Here is a 24,575-nt window from a genome sequence, read left to right as displayed (position 1 = left end):
TGACCTGAAAGTGCAAAATAGGTGAAAGCAGTGTAATGATTGTTCTCCTGGTGTTTGGCTTTCACCTTTCTAGGTATTTTATATCAGTGCAGATGAAGGAAAGGAGACAGTTAGACTATTGAGATGTGTGCATGGAGTCAGATACCTCCTCACTCGCAACAGTGTACTGAAACGACCAGCAGGTGGCACTGTTGCACTTGCATGGCAGACCAGATTGCTGCAGAGAAACCACACTCCTGGAGTGTGATTGTACAAACACATTACACACACACACAAGCACACATGCAAGTACATAGCATACACATACAAACACACAGTGAAATGTGTGTTTTTCTGACTGAGCAGAAGAAGAGAGGACATGTCTGACTGTTTATCCTTGCCTATTTTACACACATGGCCACTGGTGCTGTGCAGTCAGGTCCATTGCGATGGGGTTGTCTTTAGTGTATTTGCTTGGCCCATTAGTCAAAGACTTGAGCTTGTGGATTTATCAATCCCAAAAAAGGGAGACAAAGCTATTCTGTGGGACTACCTTATCTTAGCTATTTTAGACTCCTGATCTTGTTTTTTTTGGGGGGGGGGGACAGATTTGCTTGATTTAGAGACAGATTTGCTCAAACTTAATGGTCTGAGGATAATTTAGGACACCAATACACCATTCCTCTCTCAGATCTGTTGGTTTCTCTTTGGTTTGAAGAGAACACCTTCAGACCAATGGTCATAGACATCTGATTCAATTCATCAAATATTCATCAAGACCAGGAGTTGAAACAGCTGAGCTGGACAAAAAGCCTGCACACCAGGGTCAGTGACCACTGCTTTAGATCCAAACCCCTCCATCCTCTCCCACCCCCTTCCCTTCTCTCTCATTCCTTGGAGAAGGTGGTAGCAGAGGAGGTACCCGGTTGCGCCGTGGATGAACCGGCGTTGTTGTTGTTCCCATGAGCGTGCATGTGACCGTGCCCATGCACGTTCCCATGCACACCCCCGTGCTCGTTCCCCTCAACGCCTCCGGTGGACCCCCAACGGTCGTGGCAGCGCCGCCGTGCATTCATGAAGAAGTTGGAGACGGTGGAGAGCTCCAGGCCCAGCTGCTGGCTGATGGTGATCTGCATCTCCTTGGAGGGCCGGCGGTTCTCCCTAAAGATAGCCGCCAGCGTGCGGCGCTGCAGGTCGGTGAAAACCAGCCGCTGTTTCTTGGGGACCAGGTTCCTTTCACGACCCTGGTCCTGCTCCTTCCGCTTACAGGCTGGAGAAGGGGAAGACAGGGGGAAAAGAGAGGGAGAGAAGAGAGGGGGAGAGTTTAGTTTCCTCCTGTCTTTCCTGCTCTTTCCAAGTGTATTTCCCCCTATACTGTTGAATTTGACCCTGATTTTACTGGTAATATTGATAATACAAAAGTATATTTCAAACAGGAACCTACTACATAAAAAAGTCAATATTGAAGGAGGGATGCAGGCAGTGTAAAGAATGGGGTGGATGGATAGATAAAGTAAAGTGGGATGGATGGATGGATGGATGGATGGATGGATGGATGGAGGGATGCAGGCAGTGTAAAGAATGGGGTGGATGGATAGATAAAGTAAAGTGGGATGGATGGATGGATGGATGGATGGAGGGATGCAGGCAGTATAAAGAATGGGGTGGATGGATAGATAAAGTAAAGTGGGATGGATGGATGGATGGATGGATGGATGGATGGATGGATGGAGGGATGCAGGCAGTGTAAAGAATGGGGTGGATGGATAGATAAAGTAAAGTGGGATGGATGGATGGATGGAGGGAGGGATGCAGGCAGTGTAAAGAATGGGGTGGATGGATAGATAAAGTAAAGTGGGATGGATGGATGGATGGATGAAAATACATAGATTTCCAGGTGGAATGATGGCGAAATAGAGGGATGTAGGGACACAATGAAGGACTGATATAGTGAAGGGACAGGGTGTTTAGGTGAAGGAGAAGTGAGAGTGATAGGGTGGGAGGATTGCGATGCGTGGTTCAGCTGTTTGTTCACCTGCACCTGCTCGTAATTGCTAATAACCTATCCGCAAATGCCCAACTAATATGTGATAAAGGGAAATCTGACCCTAACCCGCAAATATAGAAAATGCACTGTAGGCTACAGTCATAAACAGCAGAACGTTTTGTTGACAGGGAGTGCAGGATTTTTTGTTGTTGCCTAATTTACACATGTTTCTGCTTATAATTTACAAATTTTTATTGGCTATTTTGAAAAAGCTTAGGATTATAAGGTTCTTTCTGCATTTTTGTCAAAATGTAGTTATTGACATTGTCTTGTTCTGTTCAATGGTCTCTACCTATATAGTAGTCTAAATACCCAAATTCATGTTGATAAGTTAAAAAGAATACAATATAAAAAATTGCTGACACCATTCAGACCAATGAGGGTTCGGAATTTTAAAGCCAGTTATTTCACAATCATATTTTTGCAGATAGAACCTTGTAGTCCCAAGCTCTCCATTTGTTAATCATCTGTCTATAATTAGATACATGCAGCATCTCTTCTGTGATTATACGTTGCCCTAGAAGACTAAATAAACCCTTGATCACCACAATAATGTCATAAGACAATAGAATCAACACTTCAATCCAGTTGACATCCGTGAAGTTTTCTCTGTCATCCACGCTTCTTTCGCCGAGTAAAGGCCTTTAGGCACCGGGGAGAAAATGCAATAACAAAAAAATGGGAATGATTTTCTGTGCAAAATGTCAAAATGACATCAGTTTCACCAGTTGTATTAAAATAAATAGAAAGCTGTGAAAAAGACCCAACATGTTTCGGATAATATTTTAGATAGGCTTGGATGCATATTTCATGTGGTTGAAATACTATCAGCTTTTATGATGCTGGTAAAAAAATAGAGCCCCAGCAGATGGTCCCTAACTGTGCAATTGCATTCTCTGAAGATGCTGAAATAAATAAATAATATTTGTCCACTCCTGTTCCCAGTGTCAAAATGTACATTTAGTGTATCATTTTACTGCAAGTAATACTTAATTCGGCAGGAGTTAATATTAAGGCAATGTAAGAGGTTATAGAACTACAATCAGTGTCCAGATTTCAGTTTCCATTTAAACAATCTGAACTGTAGGCTACAGTTCCCTTGAAGTGCCTTAGGCCTATTTGAAGTCCCCATCTTGTGTGACTGTAAAATGTGAAAAGCGCCTTATAATTATCACACATAACATCGCCGGCACTGCTATCATCCTCTTTTTCCACATCTTTCCCAAACATTCGGGCGGGGCGGTCTGTCCACCCATCACTATGGGTGGACAGACAGATGAAAATAAACTGAGGATGGGAGGAGGGGTGTAGAGTTAATTACCCAATGTAGACATGATGTGATTTTGAGAGAGACATGAGTGGGATGTGAAGGGGGCAAGGAAACTGATTTTTCAGCTTAACTGAACTAACTAATGTGTGTGTGTGTGTGTGTGTGTGTTTGTTTGTTTAGGGTTAGGTTAAGGTTTACGGTTATGGGTTAGGGAAAATTGGATTTTGAATGGGAATCAATTGTTTGGTCCCCACAAGGACAAGGACGTGTGTGTGGTATAAATTGAAGATCGTGAAAGAAGACAAATCTCAACACTTTTAATTGAATTATCACGAATCAGAGTAATCTATACAGTTTTTCCTTTTCGCATTATCACTGAGGTATGCAGGTAAAGTAACAGGTGTAGCATCAGACTTTCTTCGCGATTTAGCCTACAAAGGTTGGTTGTCATTGATAATTGCATTTTTAGTTTATTTCTATTGGTAATCACTGTAGTTTCGCCTACACCATGAGATGTTGGAACTGGACCATACAGTTTGCCTTTGCTGTGGTCGGCATTTTGTTCATCTTTAAGCTGCATTGGTAGCTTTTGGAGCGGTGGAGTAGAGAGTATTTTATTGCTTTGTCGGGTGCAATACTAGGCCTAGGGTTTCTGAGCCGTTCTGTGCTGCTGGTCTAAAAGCTGCAATGATCGATTTTCCGCGGTTTTCTCCTGAACACGTGGTCCAGTAATCAGGCTTCCCTTCCCCACCCAATTGATCCGTATTGATCTGAGAGCCCGCGGTGTGTGTGCGCGCGCACATGTGCACCCGTGTGTGGGCTTGTGCACGCGCGCGCGTCCCACTCACGGCGGGAGAGAGAACCTGAGCGAGCATGTGACAGACAGCCAGAGAATAAATGGTTTATCTCGGGAGGAAAAGCAGTTGTGGACAGACTGACAGAACCACTACAATATATAAGTAAAATATAATACATTACTACAATAAAAGTGGACGGTGTATGATTGCTATCCCCATGAGCGTACCACCCTTCCTTCAAGGCCATGGATGAGGCATGCAATTATTTAAATCCAGACCAATGACAGGCTTGGATGAGGCATGTAATGATTTAAATCCAAACCTATGGTAGGTTTGAATTCGCCATGCCAAAAGGTTTTTCTCCAGGTGCATGAAACAATGAGGATATTTCCTGCGATATTTTCTACGAGAACCTATTGCCAAATGCTCAATAAACATTATGTTTCTTTCATTTGATTACATTGTGAAAGATGTCTTCAATGATCACACCTTTTATCACACATATTATAGAAATGTGATGTTCAGTTCATTTTAATGGGTAATGCATGTGTATTGCTTAATGTGAATATAGTGTAATGTAGTGTAATTTAGAGTACTCTAGCATTTGAAACATGTATCTAAAATGTTGTTTGAATAACTGATTGATATAATTGTGTTGTGTTTTGGTGATTAAACCAATCTACTCATTATATTTCACAGTAAACGTATATTTAGGATCAGTAACCAGGTTTCCATCCAACGTTTTTATGCGAGTAAAGTAGGTACATGTCGGATAAAACATTTAATGACAGTGCTGATGGAAACAGAACATTTGTCGAAACATTCCAAATGTCAAAACAAAATAAGCTAGAGAAGGTGTGATCTTTTTGTGTGGGTAAAGTTCATTATGCGAGAAATGTTGGCGGGAAACGCTTTTATGGCCAAATAGGCTATTGATATTATAACCATCATATCGAAATAACTTTGGAGTCAGTCACACAATGACATGTGTGTGGTCCTCCCACTACTATTTTATCAGCCTATATATTAAATGAATGATGATGAACTTTACAGGGTGGTGAAAGTGCATGGTGATGAGCTTGATGCTCCTTTCCAATAATTATCCAGGGTTTTATTCTATTAATTAATATCAAGGGTCATAACGCACAGTCTTTTATCCCTAACAAGTCAATCTGGTAGAAACATTTCTGGTGGGAAAATGCGCATATTGTTTTTATGCGGATTTTAGAATATTCGCATGAAAATCTGTCGCCAATTGGATGTATACAAACAAAATTAATGCACAATGAAAGGTTTTGAATGTAAGACTGGTTGCATTACAAGTGTTTCCAGTTTGGAGTTTTAAGAGTTTTGAAAATTCATCACCTTCTTGTGAAAAGCTGTGGAACAACACAAAGGAATGCATTTCCTCCTCTCACAATGTGTGTGTGCGCCTGCGTGCATGAGTGTGTGTACGTGTAATGATCTCTGCAATGTTGAGGTGCTGTATGAAAATTATGGATGACTGAACGGCAAATTTAGACAACACCAGTAAACAGATTTGCGTGAGTGTGTGTGTGTGCTGAGACAGTGGCATGAATTGCAGATCATAAAAGAAGACTAATCTCAACACTTTTAATAAAAACAAATACGAATCAGAGCAATTTATAATGCTTTTAACATAATCATTGAGGTGTATACAGGTAAAGTAACGGGTGTGGCAGCAGACTTTCTTTGGTTGGTCGACAGTGAAAGCTGCATGTTCGTGTGTGTGTGCGCGCGTGTGTGTGCGCGCGCGTGTGTCTGTGTTTGTGAATTATTTGACTGATTTGGTAATGCGGTTGATGTGTGTGTATAGCCCTATACTGTACAGCTTTTCCTTTTAACCAATTTGACTTCAGATTCCGACGTTTGTCCAAGTTTGTCCAATATGTAAAATTCAGAAGTTTTCCCAAACGTCAAATTTTAACGGTTAAGTTTGGGATAGGGTTACGACATTGCTAAATTGTAATTAAATTGCCTTACCTCCCTAATCTTACCTAAGTTGCACACACATTATATAGATGTGTTGATATTGTGTTATTGACTGTACGTTTGTTTATTTCATGTGTAACTCTGCGTTGTTGTTTGTGTCGCACTGCTTTGCTTTATCTTGGCGAGTTCGCAGTTGTAAATGAGAACTTGTTAAATACCTGGTTAAATAAAAGTTAAATACAAAATAAATAAAAAAGGGTTACACCAGAAAATTCCCATTTACATAAGTATTCAGACCCTTTACTCTGTACTTTGTTGAAGCACCTTTGCCTCAATTACAGCTTCAAGTCTTCTTGGGTATGACGCTACAAGCTTGGCACACCTGTATTTGGGGAGTTTCTCTCATTTTTCTCTGCAGATCCTCTCAAGCTCTGTCAGGTTGAATGGGGAGTGTCGCTGCACAGCTATTTTCAGGTCTCTCCAGAGATGTTCGATTGGGTTCAAGTCCTGGCTCTGGCTGGGCCATTTAAGAACATCCAGAGACTTGTCCTGAAGCCACTCCTGGGTAGTTTTGGCTGTGTGCTTAGGGTCATTGTCCAGTTGGAAGGTGAACCTTCACCCCAGTCTGAGGTCCTGAGCACTCTGCAGCAAGGTTTCATCAAGGATCTCTCTGTACTTTGCTCTGTTCATCTTCCCTTGATCCTGACAAGTTTCCCAGTCCCTGCCGCTGAAAAACATCCCCACCGCATGATGCTGTCACCACCATGCTTCACCGTAGGGATGGTGCCAGGTTTCCTCCAGACGTGACGATTGGCATTCAGGCCAAAGAGTTCAATCTTACTTTCATCAGACCAGAGAATATTGTTTGTCATGGTCTGAGAGTCCTTTAGGTGTCTTTTGGCAAACTCCAAGCGTCCTGTCATGTGCCTTTTACTTAGGAATGGCTTCCGTCTGGCCACTTTACAATAAAGGCCTGATTGGTGGAGTGCTGCATAGATGTTTACCCTGCTGGAAAGTTCTCCCATCTCCACAGAGGAACTCTGGAGCTCAGTCTGTGTGACCATTGGGTTCTTGGTCACCTCCAAGGCCCTTCTCCCCTGATTGCTCAGTTTGGCCGGGCGGCCAGCTGTAGAAAGAGTCCTAGTGGTTCCAAACTTCTTCCATTTAAGAATGATGGAGGCCACTGTGTTCTTGGGGACCTTCAATGCTGCAGACATTTTTTGGTACCCTTCCCCAGATTTGTGCTTCGACACAATCCTGTCTCGGAGCTCTACAGACAATTCCTTCAACCTCATGGCTTAGTTTTTGCTCTGACATGCACTGTCAACTGTGGGACCTTATATTGACAGGTGTGTGCCTTTCCAAATCATGTCTAATTAACTGAATTTACCACAGGTGGACTACAATCAAGTTGTAGAAACATCTCAAGGATGATCACTGGAAATAGGATGCACCCGAGCTCAATTTCGAGTCTCATAGCAAAGGGTCTGAATACTTATGTAAATAAGGTTATTTCTATTTTTTATTTTAATACATTGGTATAAAAATAAATAAAAATAAAAAAACGTGTTTTCAATTTGTCATTATCATGTATTGTGTGTAGATTGATGAAAGAATATTCTTTTTTAAATACATTTTAGAATAATGCTGTAACATAACAAAATGTGGAAAAAGTGAAGGGATCTGAATACTTTCCGAATGCACTGTACGATATCTCTCAGGTTTGTTTGTTCTCCGCAGCCCTATAGGTTAGTAATTACTTAACTAATTGTGTCTCTCCAAGTCTTCAGTTTGGCATTAACAACTGCTGACGGACCCACACATACACGTCACACTTCACACTTCAACTCTATAGTGTTCCCCTTTCCTCCCTTTCCTCACCCTTTCCTCCCTAAAAGCAAAGCAGCAGAAGTCCATCCACTCCAGTCTGCTTCATCTGTTAGCTCCCCTTGTTGTTCTCAATTGTTTTCATTTGTCCTCAGATTGATAGTCCCCATATTGATTGATCTACGCTTCAAAACCATTCCATGGAACGTTTATTCAATTCGTTCAGGCTCGGCCTTGCCAAGCTCTCCCCAGGCTTTCTAAGTGACGTTCCAACCCAACTCAATACTGACTAATGTAATGACTGAATACTAGTGCTAATATACTGATACTTCAATACGTAATGCCTGTTATCAAACAACTGCTGCTACCGGCCATTTTACAATGCCAACACCACTCTCCCCTTCCTTTCTCTCCCATTAGCTCAACCAATAACATCGCAAACACTTGGGCGGCAGACCCCAGGGTGCAGTGTAGGCCTACATTGGAAATCTTCTGTAGAATAAGTTAACACATACTTATAATGGTCAATATAATATATTATGTTTGAATTCAATATTCATATATTAATATATCATGTTAATATTACTAAAACAAACAAAGGACTGGGAGGATTACATATTATTATATTGGCCCTACAGATGCAGGCTATATTATCCAGAGATAATTACATCTCTCGGGTTAGGCCTAATTCTAATCAACCCAACTTAATCATGCCCCATTCAAACCACGATCTGTAACTTTCAATTCCATTCAATGGTGCTCTCTGCTTTTAGTTTTGGTATGACTGCCAATGGGTTATTAGAATCTGTTCTAACCAGCCCGAAAATTAAACTCCAGGGTTACCAGGGCATTCAAATAACTTATTTTATATATCCATAAAGACCCACACTGAAGACATACTCTTCCCTACCAATGCATTATAATTTGTTTGTGAAAATAGCAAAAGAAAGAAAGTTTGGCCTCCCTTTACTCATCATAATCATCACCTTTACATGTACACGTGATGTCACACACTTCAACAGGTTAACAGGGAGTAGGCTGGCTTGCAGGGTCCTCCATATTACATCACACCCCGGAAAAACATTTTCCGACATGACCTCTGTATTTTTCGGAATTCTGATCAGTTTTATGTAATAACTCAAAAAATAGAAAAGTGAGGTATAACTTTGCATTGGGATTTATGATGTGTATACTAATGCAAATCCAAATGTTACATCTGGTTACGTTTATGTTACCTACCCTTTAATGTAAACTCCAGCAGAAATAACTTCAAATTTAAAACTTCTAATGAAACCAAATCGTTTGCACTCATGATTACTGGTTTCAATTGAATTTTTAGCCAATTTACAAGCAAATATTTAATGAATGTATTATTGTTACAAATCAACCTACAAGGTTGTGATCCAACTAGCCTGCTAATATTAGCCCTACTAGCCTGCTAATGATACATTAGCACTGAATGAGTCAGCCAGCTGCTATCAACATCTAGCTCACAGCTACATTAAAGTAATCCAAAGTTTTGGAAATACATAACGCTATCCAACCAGTTATCAAAGATTGTTAGCTATAGTTATCTTAGCCAGCAAACTGGCTAGCCAGCTCATGTTAGCTATTTAGCCAACTAGCTATTCGCCTAGCTACCCTAGCCAACCACCATGGTTATGGTAGGCAACATAGAGCCCAACTACTGGAGACCTGCTAGAACACAACTAAAACAACTAAAACATAACCGCAGATTAAAAGCAAAGAGCAAGCAGAGACCATCCGATGGTATAAAACTTTCAAAAGAGTGCAGTCTGAGTTTGTATAAATTGTAAGCTCATCTTAAACATTTGAATAATAGGCCTGAAAGAAGATCCAAAAAGGCATGTGCAAACTGCAAAAATATTGACCGAAACGTTGGTGAGCAAGTGATTATGTATAAGCAGCAGTGGTGGAAAAAGTACCCAACTGTCATACTTGAGTAAAAGTAAAGATACCTTATTAGAAAAAGTCAAGTAAAAGTCAAAGTCACCCAGTAAAATTATACTTGAGTAAAAGTCTAAAAGTATTTGGTTTAAAATATGCTTTAAGTATCAAAAGTAAATGTAATTGCTAAAATGTACTTAGGTATCAAAAGTAAAAGTAAAATAATAAATCATATCAAAGTCCTTATATTAAGCAAACCAGATTCCACCATTTTCTTGTTTTTAAAATTACAGATAGACAGGGGCACACGCATTCAGACATCATTTACAAACAAAGCATGAGTGCTTAGTAAGTCTTCCAGATCAGAGGCAGTAGGGATGACCAGAGATGTTCTGTTGATGTTCTGTTGTGCGTGAACTGGACTATTTTCCTGTTCTGTTAAGCATTCAAAATGTACAGAGTACTTCTGTGTGTCAAGGTAAATGTAAATGTAAAAAGTACAACATTTTCTTAAGGAATGTAGTGAAGTAAATGTAAAAGTTGTCAAAAAATAGAAATAGTAAAGTAATGTACAGATACCTAAGAAAATTACTTTAGTTGTACTTTAAAGTATGGATACTTAAGTACTTTACAACACTGATAAACAGGTCCAGGCATATTTATTATTTTAGGTGTGATTGTTGAAATTTGTATTTGATTCAAATGACTGTTCGCCTACTTTTTGAAGTGTGCATTATATCTCAGCCAGGTCACCCATGGTTCAAGTCAGTATTCAACGTCCATCAATGTCTGAAGACATCGGGAGATGACGTGGAAACTGGCCACTAGGGGACAAATGAGCGCTGTGAACTTCAAGTCTGTTTCAGTTTTGCTTGGGCGTTGTGGATGGGCATGGCGGATGGGCGTAAGCATCTGCCTCTGTTGCCAAACGTTGGTGCCCAAGGTTGCATGTTGGAATCGAACAATAAAAAGTTGGTTTTGAGAAAAAAATGTAACGCCTATCCTAAACCTTAACCCTTACCTTAAACATTCGCAGTTAATTCCTAATCTTAAGATTTAGGAGTTAATGCCCAAACTTAACCCTAACCTTTAAATTGTGGGGCTCCGAGTGGTGCAGCGGTCTAAGGCATTGCATCTCAGTGCTGGAGGCGTCACTACAGACACCCTGGTTCAAATCCAGGCTGTATCACAACTGGCCATGATATCCAACAACATTGAAATTTGACATTTGAGAAACATGGATGAACATCTAATTCTGAGGTGAGACTGTGAGAGGTAGTTGTATATTTTGCCCTTTCTGCTTTAAAAAGCAACTGCTGTCATGGCAGAATCAGAATCCTTTAGGTAACATTTATAAATAAGATGTTTTATTAATTTTTATACTGTAAGTATGCTTATGTGGGAAAAATTACTTGGGCCCAGAGAGGGGAGAGGTCGGGTTAGTCTTATCTGTGAATGTGTTTAACTATTCCTAAACCATGTGAAGGGATGGTGTGATTAAGGGGGATCAAGTTAGGTTGGCTGCACAATGTCTGTGTGCCAGTCACTCCTCTCTGTAAGCTTGTCCAGGAGGGGGTTATTTGATATATGCAATTGGATGAGGTAATGTTTTTGGTTCTAAGTGGTACCAAGAATGAGAAAAGAGCTTTGTTTAGGAGACCAAACTGAACAATAATGTATAGCTAATGCTATAAATGATGGGATACTCTTTTTTCTGGTAAAAGGTTCTTTGTATAATGTTCCTAAGATCTGTTATTCGTCATGTGAGTTTTGATGGGTGTGTCTTGGCTATAAATGATGTTTTGTAAGCACTCTCAGGGAATTCATTTTTGACACTGAATTGATCTGAGAGTCACAGGGCTATGGTGAAGCTCATATAATTAAAGATGGACTTTATGATAACTCTGACTTGTGTGTGGTTTGCTTTCTCATGCTTTGGTAATACAGGAAATTTCCACGACACTGCCCCTAAAAAACAACTTCTCATTTAGAGAACAGCCTATGTGGCATCGATTCAGAAACATTTATTCTACTGTCAAAATTGACTACAAAGTTTAAATAGGATAATTTTGGTTATAAAGTCAATCTCGTCCAAAACTGAGCTATGTGAGACTTGTGGTCATGACTGCATCAGAACGTAAATAAAGGTTGGGTTTGTTTCAATCCTGCCCACATGCCTGCAGCTGGCAGCACACAAGTAATAATTAATTAAAAGTGCAGATAAACACGACCTGATCGTAATGCCTGTGGTAAATTTGGATTAGAAACTACTCATTCCCCTTGACTTATTTCACATTTTGATGTGTTACAACCTGAGTTCAAAATGTATTAAAACATAATAATTCTCACCCATCTACACACAATACCCCATAATTAAATTTTTGCAAATGTATTGAAAATGAAATACAGAAATATCTCATTTAAATAAGTATTCGCACCCGAGTCAATACTTTGCAGAAGCAGCTTTGGCAGCGATTACAGCTGAGAGTCTTTCTGGGATGGTCTCTAAAAGCTTTCCACACCTGGATTGTGCAACATTTGCCCCATATTATTTTCAAAATTCTTCAAGCTCTGTCGAAATGGATGTTGATCATTGTTAAACTAAAATGTTCAGGTCTTGCCAAAGATTTTCAAGCAGATTTAAGTCAAAACTGTAACTCGGCCACTCAGGAACATTCACTGTCTTCTTCGTAAGCAGATTTTTTCGTAAGTAGATTTGGCCTTGTGTTTTAGGTTATTGTCCTGCTGAAAGGTGGATTCGTCTCACCGTGTCTGGTGGAAAGCAGACTGAACCAGGTTTTCCTCTTGGATTTTTCCTGTGCTTAGCTCCATTCCATAAATTTTTTTATCCTGAAAACGTCCCCAGTTCTTAAGAATTACAAGCATACCCATAATGTGATGCAGCCACCCCCATGCTTGAACATATGTGGTACTCAGTAATGGGTTTTATTGGATTAGCTCCAAACATAACAGTTTGTATTAAGGAATAAATCTGAATTGCTTGGACAATTTGTTTGCAGTATTACTGCAGTGCCTTGTTGCAAACAAGATGTATGTGTGGGGTACAGAGGTGACGTAGTCTTTCAGAAATCATGTTAAGCACTATTATTACCCACAGAGTGAGTCCATGCAACTTATTATGTGATGTGTTAAGCACATTTTTACTCCTGAACTTATAACACAACAAAATGTGGAAAAAGTCATGGGATGTGAAAACTTTCTGTGCAATTTATTGAAGGGCCCTAACGAGCCCCGGAGATAGGCTATCCAAAAGTCAAACCAACTTTGCCACTGTTCTTTTCAACTTAAGCCATTGGATAAAATTCTCACTACAAAAAGAATGGGGCATTAAACAGTAGACCGGTGTAGACTCTGCAACATGGAAACAGAATCAATAGAGCATCTCTTTTGGTGCTGTCCATATATGGCTTGTTTTTGGAGTCAGGTCCAGGAATGGTTGTTAGGTCATAATATCAGGGTGTGAATGAACATGCAAACTGTATTGTTGGGGGATTTGAAGGACCACAGTCAGTCAATAGGAAATATCATTGTACTCTTTGGTAACATTTTAATTTTTGGGGCAATTTCGGCAGAAATGTTGCAGATGGGGAGGTTCAAGTCCCTAGTGAGACACCATGGGAGAATGGAGGGATGTATTGCAAGAGGAAATGGTAGAATGCCGATTTACTGGGAAAGATGGGGTGATCTGTGGCTGGAATGAACGAGTGTTGGGATAAATGCACAGTATAAATGTTTGAGATCCTCCAATCAGGGGTGAGGGTAGGGATGCGTTTAGTTATGTATGTTTTGTGTTTAGTTATGTATGTTTTGTGTTTTGGTTTCACACTGTGACTGGTGTGTGTGCTGGTCCTGATGATTATTGGTGCGCTCGCTTCCATGCCCACCTGGGAGTCAGGCAGAGCTTTGTCCTTCCCGCCCTTGGAAAATCCCTTTGGGCTTTGGGTCAGGGGCTTCGCTCTGCAGGCTTCTCGGGGTGGGTGGGAGCAAGTGCACCCACTGACCAGAGCACCCGCTCATGGGAGAGGCCATTTGTATAGTCTTTGTATTGTATTGTTGTTGTTTTAATAAATGCAATAAAAAATATATATTTATATATATTTGTCACAGTCACACACCAGCCAGCTGAAGCTAATTGGAGACACCCACATCAAACCACACCCTGAAACCAGCCTAGGTTTGAATTCAGTCATAGCCACAGCCATTTCATAATGAACCAACTCTAAAACAAGGCCAAATCAGGAAGTTCAGTCGCCCTTTACAGTAAGTGTGTGTCTCTCTCTTGCTCTCTCTCTGTATGTGTGTGTGTGTGTGTGTGTGTGTGTGTGTGTGTGTGTGTGTGTGTGTGTGTGTGTGTGTGTGTGTGTGTGTGTGCGTGCGTGTGTGTGTTTCATAACTGACCGCACCATGCTGCTATAGTGGTGTGCCCCTGAGCCTGGGCGTGCCTGGGACCGAGGCAGGGGCGGAATGACGTGATCGCGTTTTGCGTGCGGTGAGATGAGCCCTCTCCCTTACCGGCCGGACTACTGCAGGCGAGAAACAGTTTATGTCAATCAATCACTGTCGGTCACACCTCTGGGATCTATTGGTCACCCCTCTGGGATCTATTGGTTGTCTTGATTAGAGCCCATATATTGCTGTAAATTCAACGGTTGGATTTGCACAAAGACATGCAACAGCAACTGTACAGCCGTCACAAAATGTTACATTAGAAGCTGCCGTAATTAATAGAAAATTGTTTGATTTCGATTAATCATTTCGTTAATTTTTATGAAATCCTGTGCTTTCTAATGAAGTCTACAAGCCAAGCATTATTGCAATTGAATTATCTTGTACTTGCTACACCACCATGCGTTCACATTTTAGCCAACATTGGCTATTCAATGCAGATGTTTTTGCAAACTATAATAATGCATGTTTGGAAAAATAATTCACAATAATTCTAAATATATTCACAATTTAAAGAGCCTATTTCCTGTAGCCATTTGGTATAGGCATAGTATTCCCTGCTTATAAATGAAAAGAGACACTTCTGCTGTTTATTCGATAGGACAATACGGTTTCTGAATAGTTTGGTCTGCTGTTTATTTGTTATGTAATTTAAAAGCTATCCTATTGGCACACGAGATTTGTTCAAAGCAGTTTATTCGTATGGTGTTTTTATGGTGTTTATAAGCTATGGGTTTGAAAAGGATATGCCTAAATATATTGCATATAGGTCACGGGCTCTTAATGCTAAATTAATTTGGCTATTGGGTTCAAATAAGGGCTTTTAGAGCCCCGATAATTATTTCGTTTTTTCTCCAAATTATGGAAAACGTTTAAATAATAATAATTTGGAGGATAAAAAAATCATAAATAAATAAAATGAGTGAAACAGAGAAATCGGTTATGCGTATTTATTCATACAAATGTTCATGAAAAGAGGGAAAAGTTACTGACGTGACTATGCGGATTCGTGTCTTTAAAAATACACTTAGAAATTGTATGGATTAATCCTATCATGCAGGATTGAAGTATTTACATCATAGTTGTTCCAGTTCTTTTTTGTACATTTTAGTCGAATAATTGAATCCTTAAACCGGTTATATTATGCGAAAGCAATGTTGCTGTTGCCGTTGTATTTTGTTTTCGTCTTCGATTGCATTTAATTGAAGTTGTGTGAATTAAGTGTTATGATTGTACATTCTAAACCTGAGAGAAGGTGTCAACCCCACTGAAGATATTAACACACACACACAGGTTTCAAGTTTCAAGTAGCCTAGTGATTGCACTGCAGGGTTTACAAAACTGAAATGGGGAATTTGGGGAATATGGACTGGCTAAGTCAGCTTGCCAGTTTTTGAAGGGGTACAATGTTGCCACTAAATAGAAAATGGTTTTATTGCGATTAATCACTTCATTTATTTTTGATTAAATCCTGTGCTTTCTAATGAAGTCTACAAGCTCCAATGAGAATGCAAATACGAATGCTGTTGTCCTTTGATGCTAACTCGGTTCAGAACCACAAACAACGCCTCGCCAGCCGACAGAACTTTTACCCAGAACTATGGACAACGCTCAAAGGTGCGAGCGCACAAAAATGACTAAACCTTGCGTGCGCCAGTTTTCGCATAAATATTGGTATTTATAAAATGTGAACTTGACGCAAAAGTGTGCATTTCTCAGGCCAAGTGTATGCTTGTACAACTTCTAGTGGTCCATCAATTTTTTTGCAAGCAAATATTGTTATTTTGAGGGAAATGGAGATGATTGATGAACGGGAATTATAATAATTGGGAGGGTAATAAAAACATCCAAGTAAGGAGATCACATAGCAGCATGTAGCCTAATGTGTTTCTTCTACATTTAGGCCTACATTTTAGTCGTTTAGCAGATGCTCTTACCCATAGCTCATTTAATAGCCAAGCATGCTCGCGGTCAGTGTTTGGCACTTGCTAAAGGCGGAATGCCTTTTTAGTTTGAAAATGGTGCAACTCAATATTAGGAAGGTGTTCGTAATGTTTGGTATACTCCGTGTATAGTATGGCTCTGATTTATGTGACGTGGGACAGTTTGATAAATCCCAATAATTTGTTGAGCACCAAACGAAAATTCTAGAATCTCCATGTATGCCAGAATTTAGTGAGAAATGAGGCCCCAGTCGCCCGAACAGTCTACCACAAACAGCGCGCATAGGCACTCTGAACACTCTTCCGTACCACGGACAGCGCCTCATAGGCACACAGAACACTCTGCATAACCACGGACAGCACCTCATAAGCATACCGAATACTCTTCAGAACCCCAGACAGCGCCTCACTTGCCGAGAGAACTATGCACAGAAGAACCCTTGACAGCGCCTTTCCAGCCGAACCCTCACAGCTGAGCGTGTCATTCGACTTCCATCAGAACATTATTGACCTAATCTACTCAGCTTTACTTTACTTCTCAACCTCTTCATATTCTGTGTTTGTCCACGTTTTTTCCTGAATAGAACTGCTCCTACCCAGTCTTTCACAACATTTTATTAGGTTACGTAATTGGACAGCATTTAGCTTTTATTTTATTTTTGTATCTAAAATTCTCAAATGAATTCCTCTATTAAACCCCAAATGTGAATATGAGACGTGTATATGTCATGCAAATATTGACTTATTGGCCTTTATATAGGCTACATGCATTGTTTTTAGTCTACTGTATGGAGGTTACTGCATTGATGTAGTGTGGTATGCTCTGTGGTCCAGTGCATGCAGGGTGTTACTAAACATGTGGTGTTTGTTCTGTAGTAGCAGGGAAGACCATTGATGGGAGAGCCTGTGATGCAGAGGGGGGGGGGGGGGGGGGGGGCATGGGATGAGGAGGAGTTGGACAGATCTGCTCGGTTGGCGCTGCTGGTGCAGTGCCAGAGATGGATGGAGGGAGGGAGGGAGGGAGGGAGGGAGGGAGGGAGGGAGGGAGGGAGGGAGGGAGGGAGGGAGGGAGGGAGGGAGGGAGGGAGGGAGGGAGGGAGGGAGGGAGGGAGGGAAAATCGATTCTGATTCAGAGGGAGTCAGATAAGCCTGAACAATGTATAGTGCAGACACACTCTATAACCCAATCACACACGTACACACCACACACAAGCACAAGCACACACACACAGTGAAATGTGCTTGCATGCCCACATAAAGATGCATTACATACCCCATAAACCATAACAACCTTTAAAAATCTAATGACATCACAACCTTGGATTGCATTGAGGTCGATTTGCTGACATAAGCAGAAACAGATCATTACTGTGGCTGACTACATACACTAGAATCCCCCTGTTAAAAAACACTGCCTTCGTCTTGCGAGGGTTATTTCTATGTAGATCTTCCTTCTTGGCCAGGCAGCCTTTCTACAAGAGATTCTTTATCATAAAAGGACCTTCAGGTTTCAATAAAAGTTCAATTAGAAAGTGTTTGAATATTAGTATGCCGTCGGAGTTAACAAACATTTAAACAGTGCATTCTTAAGTAACCCAGTTATTTTACTGTCTGAGATGTGATTTTGTCATTTTCCTACAGGTGTAAAAACAGCATGTTGTACACACTTTTGTTTGTAGCTACCACACATATGTTGGGTTGTGGTTGACGCTGCGTGTTGTTAACCACACATTTGACTTTGCTTACCCAGAAACAAATCTGTTACAAGGGCTACACCACTCATCCTTCCCTCTCTCTTCTCTTCCCCTTTTCTTTATACTCTCCTCCATCTCCCTCTCCCTCATTCTTATCAATTATTAAAGTCTCTATTGATCCTTTCTCTACCCTACCTCTATCTGCCTGTTGACACAAAGCCCAAACTGCTCTCCCAGCTGGCAGTGTTAGGGTATGGGCGCCCCCACAACACAGAGACTTAAGGGTATACATAGTGTTATTCCAAAAACGTATCTCTATCAATCCATTCTGTAGATCACATTTCTAATAATAACAACAACACAATTCTGAGCATTGAACCCCTATTAATATAATCAAGCAACATCTGATGTACGATGAGGTTGTTCACTCTTTCCAAGTCTACATCCACTGCCACGAAACAGAAACCTGGGACCAGCTTCTGAATAAATGTTCCCAGCTGTCCATTCAGAACCACAGCAGTCTGAATCATCAGGACCAATGATAGCTGCCTAACTGGCTCTATATACCCCCAAAAACACTGCCTTTGTCTTGCGAGGGCTATTTCTATGTAGATCTGCCTTCTTGGCCAGGTCTCCTTTTTACTCAATTATATGAGTTGGAACTAGGCTGGAGCAAAAGCATGTCAACCTTGTAGCTCTCTAGGACCATGATTTGTGACCACTAACTGACACAGTCGCAGAGAAAGAATGAACCACAAAGGCAACTGCGGTACACCATTGGCCGAATCCTAACTTAATATCAGTGGGCAAAAGTCAAATTCACATGTACAGACAGAATACTGCTAGATGGATTTGCAACTATTCCTACTCGCAATTATTTGCCCATTTTGTCATATTTTATCAGACAGTTCTCCTTCTATCCTCCAGCTTTATCCCTCAACTCTTTGTCCTGCAGTGTGTGGGTTTCCAATCCACTGAAGCAGCCAGTCCAGTGCTAGCGGCAATGGCAATCATAATGGATTATAGGTTGCATTTTTGTGCAGAGGAGGGAGAGACAAAAGGGGAGAGAGAGAGAGAGAGAGCGAGCGAGAGAGACAAAGAGGGAGAGAAAGTGAGACAGAGGGAGAGAGAGAGAGAGAGGAAAGAGAGAGTGGGGGTTGGGAATTGGAAGCAGCTTTATTGATCTCCTATCTGCGAAGCCAGGCAAACAGGGAAAGGACAGAGCTACACTATGAATGGCCCTCCACACTATTATGGCTGCTGGCTACAGCATTCTGTCTTGCGTTTTCACTATTTATTAAATATGCTTCCTATAAGGAAAAGGTTGCACCTGTATCCGGTCTATGGCAGTACAAGTTCAGACATCTCTAACACTGTCTGACCTGCAGCTTGTGATCACAACACCATGTATACAGTGTGACAGTGCAGAGGAATCAGTTATTGACTGTAACACTTGGGGAAATCATATGCTACAAGAACACGATCTGGTGGTGTCAACACCATCTCCAACAACCTGCTAGAAGCTCCACCTTACCAAAGTCTGTCCTTACGGACCCCTGAGCTAGCCTGCTGATCCAGTCTGAGCGTCAAAACGTTTTTGTGTTGGTTCAATGCCTTTACAAATGTGTATGGTATGATAGCGAGATTGGTGAGATCAGCATTTCCACTCAACACATGCTTGCTGACAAATACACACACATGCACCCGCACAAAGGCTGACGCACACACTTTTCATGAGTCTGTAACTCACCAGCCATTCAGATGTACCTGAATTAATTGAAAACTGTGGTCTGGGAGGGGCACTAAAGTCAACCCCTCTGGCCGCTATTGACAAGGGAATTTACACACGCCTACACATTGGTCAGAGTGATTTTTATTTGATAGATTAGAACAGTGAAAAGCCACAGATGTAAGGTGATCACATAGCCTGTACGTTTTGTGTGGTTTTGTTGTTTCAACTGCCTGTTTTTGAGTAAATTGGAAAAGACATTCGAAAATATTAAAGCATTGGCCATAAACGGACATTCCTAGTAATTTCTTAAATATAATGTCTGGACTATTCTGAAATTATATAGGATGAGGACGATAGGGGAAGCCCATTTACTCATTGGTGTGGACCGAACATAAAGGTTATTGCCTCAAAACATCCCCTCCTGTTTTACACTAAAAATATACATCTTCTCTGAAATACGATAACCATTTGGAAAAACAACTTTCCCTATAAATGTGGATTATTTATTGATTAAATTATTGTATTTTTTGTCTTACACTCATTTCGAATGTCTCTTGTTTTTAAACTATTAATTGGACAGTGATTAAAATGTAAAACCAGAATCTGATAAATTAATCAAACCAATTAACTGCAGAGAGAAAATCTAAAAAATAAAATGGACGCGTTTGTGGCCTTTATTTCGATGATTTAGGGTTGGCTGGAGGGCCTGTATTCCCACTAGTATTGCCAAAAGCCAGAAATGTCCTTTGAACGAAAATACTTTGTATTTTACTTGAGTAGTATATGTGTTTCTATGCCCAAGGGATAGCATAGCATGCCATAGCATTTTAGATATGGCATGAACTAAAACCCGCGTCATAGAAGCAGAGGGAAGCCAGTTGTAGACTGACAACCCATATGTAGTCTAATTTTAGACCGTTAAGGGTCTAAATGAAAAGCCGGCGCGGCCGTGTGGTTGGCTGTCTTTCAGGTCGGATTCGAATATTGATTCGGGTGCCACATTTTAAAGGGTAGAGTGGAACGTCGCGTATTGATCAGCAGCCAGAGGTCACGCGCCGCTGACGCGCTCTCCTCCCGCGCACTAGTTTATATGCCTCCATGTTCAAGCTGGTGGAGCACACGGGACCCATGAGAGCGAGTGATATTTTCAATAAACAAGTCAAGATAGAGCAGAGAAACATCTTGATTCAAAGCAACAATGTCAGTGTCTTGGTCTCAGTGAGTTACATGTTTGGAACATATGAGATTCACTAGAGAGACCCACGATGGACAGGGTGACATGTTTTAGACACACACACACACCCGGCCTGGCGCGTAAGAGAGCACACATTCCCCCTATCTCGAGGACCTTGTGGACATAATACACCCAGAGTCTCATATTAGCCTTATATGACAGTGCCCGGGTCCTCTCAGTGATTATATTTGGCTATATGGGTACAAAAACCCTGTTAACATTAGGCTGAGGTGTAAGACAGTGCATGCAGCTGGTTTCTCTTGCAACGTGTCACACCAACATATGGTGACATGGATACCATGCAATCACTTTCACTGTAGCGCAGATATCTCTCTAAAACGGTGATTTAAAGAGAGAAAGATTCGCTCTGAAGTTCTCCTGAAAAACCGTTTAGGCTACTTGGTCTCGTGAGTAGCTTTGCTCGCAACCGTTTTACACTGACCGCTGTCCATGGTGCTGAATCGTTTGGAAGTTGAGGTTTTGTCTGATAAGGTTCGTTTAAGTCTTTAGCATAAAACAAGTGCTTTGTATAGAATAGCAAATGTATTATATAAGCCTATACAGATAGCTATTTAAATAGAGCGAATTTGACCAAAGCGAGAACGTATGCTTTTAATAAGCGCAAAACGTCAATTGGTTACGATTGACTGTTCAATACGAAGCCCACACGACATAGGCAGTGAGACCAGGTGCATCTTACCAGCCAACCGAAGGGCAGACATCCGCTGAAACTCGGGCTCCTGGAGCCACTTCCACATTCTCCGGAACGTCTCCCTGCCAGACTTTAGTTTACTCCATGGCTTGGGGTTCCGCAGGAGATCTGAGAGGGTTCCTTGGGACCGACATAGGATCCTCTGTGCGAAAATCGCCTGGGGGATGGAGTAGCGCTTCAGCTCCGCTGTTATCCGCAGAGCCACTTCCTTAGTGTTGATCTCCTCCGCATGCCCGCCTGACCCTCCTCCCTGACCGGCCCCAGCGCCGTGCCTCTCCCGCTCGGCCAGCATCGCTGCCCCATTGGCCTGGGAGTGGAGGTGGCTGTGCGTATGGTGCATCCCGTTGAGGTTGGAGATCATGCCGTGCCCATGGCCACCTAAACTCCTGGCAATGTGCTCCTCGCTCCGAGACAGCATAGTGGCGTGGGACTCGAAGCCTGTCACGGGGGAGAGCATCTTGGCATCATTGGAGAGGTGAGCACTTGGACCGTAGGCTGAGAGCGTCTGCTGGGAGTTGTGCAAAGAGCCAAGGCCGTTGGACAGCGGGGAGAGGGACCCATGGCCCATGCTGGACATATCTTTGGGGTAGTGGCAGTATAGGTTGCCCATAGACGCCAGCCCCCGGTGGTCATCCCTCATTAACGTGAAGCTCCCGCTGACATTCCCCGCGGAGAGTCGCTGTTGGGCGGCTGCGTGGTGGTGGGAGTGTGGGTGGTGGAACTTGTCGGAGACTGTGGATATAGGAGGTAGGTGCTGGAGAGGTGTCAGGGTGGTGTAGGTGTTGCTCAGGCTCATCCCGGACTCGCACATGCTCATGGCCGGGTGAAGGTGGCCGGAGAGCGACGAGGGGTCTGTCCGGTAGTCCCCGGTACCATCCAGTATCGAGGCCATGCTGGACACCATCGCCGACCGGCCGTGCGCGTGAGAAACTAGGTTCCGGTGAGAAGGTGCGGAGGACTGCCGAGCGTGTGAGGAGCTCATCAGGTCCCCTGCCTGTGAGTGCGAGACGCCGTGAAGGTTGCCAAGGTTTTCCATTGTGACTTCCATCGCTGAAAGAATATATCTTTCCCGATCCCACCTCCCTCCCCTCCCTCTCTCGCTCCTTTCACTCACACACACAAACAGACAGAGGCGCGCGCTCACTCTCCTCCCTCTCGCTTTCCTGGAGCGATAATATTACCAAACGAATTTTTCCCCAGTCAATCCAACATGTTCCAACAATTTATCTTGATCCAAAGTGGTTAAATATCGAGTATAGTCCTCGTCCACGTTACATGTGTTGGTGTCCTGTGTTATAGGCGCTCGTAGGCTATATCTCATCCCTTGTCCAACAGCGCTTCCACTGAAAACTGGCTGAGCCGCGTGTCAGTGTGTATGTGAGCGCGCCCCCTGTGTATTTAGAACTGTGCCGGTTACGCGCATGATAGTCGTGTGGGATTCACAGACAGACCACACTGTAGTGGTGTGTGAGGAGTATATACAAGGTGCATGTGTGTGTGTGAGTAAGAGAGAGAGAGATTTAAATGTAAAAGTAACAATATATCTCTCTGAGTACTTCACTGCAGTATATGCACAATTACATTTGATTCACTCCACACACAAGTGCCCCTTCTAAATAAACTTTGTTTCCCACGGAGTGAATGGTTTGGCATTTATGCGCTTAGTGATAAACCTGATCAATGTATTGATTGACAGAGATTAATGACGTGGCCTGGCCCAGTTAGGGGTGGAGGGATGGAGAGGTCACAAAGTTAGGATCCTAACGCCGTGCATGGCGATGGTAAGGAAAAAGAGAGAGAGTCTTCTGTTCTGAATCGTTTCCCTCTAATCTCCAGCCAGCATTCTGAGGTTCACTCGGCTGGTACGTAGCTATTTGTTCGTCACAAAAGACAGCATGGACATGTGAACGTAGACTTAATAAACAAGTTGGTTCTTCTATAGAAAATGCTATTTTTATAGTTCTGATCTCGCGCAAAAGCACGTTTATATTGTTTTCAGATATTTTCAGAACTTGTGACCGTAAGATTCCATTCTACTAACCTTCTTTAATTTATCAGGACAGACTGGAACATAATCAAATGTATATAATAATACAAATAATAATCATAATACTTGTTTATAGCATTTGTGAATGCAACATAACAATTGCTTTATAATTGCTTGTATTTGGGAACTTCATTTTAACAGTCCGGTTTCAGATGGTATTTTCATGATTTACTAAGGCATACTTTCTGGATACTTATTTCAGATCATTCAGCACAATCGTGTCTCCATTAAATCTGAAATAAACAAATTTGTTTTTATTTGGTAAATATTATGTAATTTCCATTTGATCATACAGTATAAGTAAATACCAGGCAATAGACAATACATTGAAGCGTATAGGCCTTGTCCTGAATAAAGTGGCTATAGGTAGAGGTTTCACTGGTCACACTGTTGCAGCTTCTAAAAAGCATGCAGTGTGTGAACGTGTCTCCCCGGGTTAGCCTACTCTTCGTCTATCGATGACACACTGCTATCGGAAATAAATGCCCGTTGGATAGCCAGAGAATCGGTTACCTCGACATGCACAGCGCTTCTTCACCCTGGGTATTGGCTCTGAGGAGCTATAGGGTACTGTGTGTGTGTGTGTGTGTGTGTGTGTGTGTGTGTGTGTGTGTGTGTGTGTGTGTGTGTGTTTGTGTTTGTGTGGCGCTATAGGATACTGCGTGTGTGTGTGCGCCCTTTGTGGAAGTTGAAATTCAGCTTTAGACCTTGAATCTGTAGCTATATGAGCCAGCTCGTTTGCACTTTCTACACTTTTGGGATAGTTGTTTTCTGGCCCTGTTTTATGTGCTAGTTCTTTGATGTACTGAGAGGCTATTGAATCTTGATGTTTCTTTCCTGTCCACGATAATCCACTCTTTATTTCGATGCTCACAGTATTGCAACATTTTTTACATTTTGAATAATTACGGTAAAATGTGATGTGTGATTTAAAGTGTGGCAGATGGACACTGAACCAAATACAG

The 24,575-nt window shown here is 41.8% G+C and overlaps 1 protein-coding gene across 1 annotated transcript; it reads right to left on the bottom strand.

The window, feature by feature from the left end:
- Positions 1 to 866: 866 nt before the first annotated feature.
- On the bottom strand, positions 867 to 22,611 carry LOC139377069 (hepatocyte nuclear factor 6-like). The gene is made up of 2 exons (XM_071120115.1): positions 21,552 to 22,611; positions 867 to 1,249 (listed from the first exon to the last, which is right to left on the bottom strand). The coding sequence occupies exons 1-2, from the start codon at positions 22,609 to 22,611 to the stop codon at positions 867 to 869; spliced, it is 1,443 nt and encodes a 480-aa protein (XP_070976216.1).
- Positions 22,612 to 24,575: the final 1,964 nt, after the last annotated feature.

This window comes from Oncorhynchus clarkii, chromosome 20 (assembly GCF_045791955.1).
Source record: "Oncorhynchus clarkii lewisi isolate Uvic-CL-2024 chromosome 20, UVic_Ocla_1.0, whole genome shotgun sequence".
NCBI lineage: Eukaryota > Metazoa > Chordata > Actinopteri > Salmoniformes > Salmonidae > Oncorhynchus > Oncorhynchus clarkii.
This window is presented reverse-complemented; position numbering and strand designations above follow the sequence as displayed.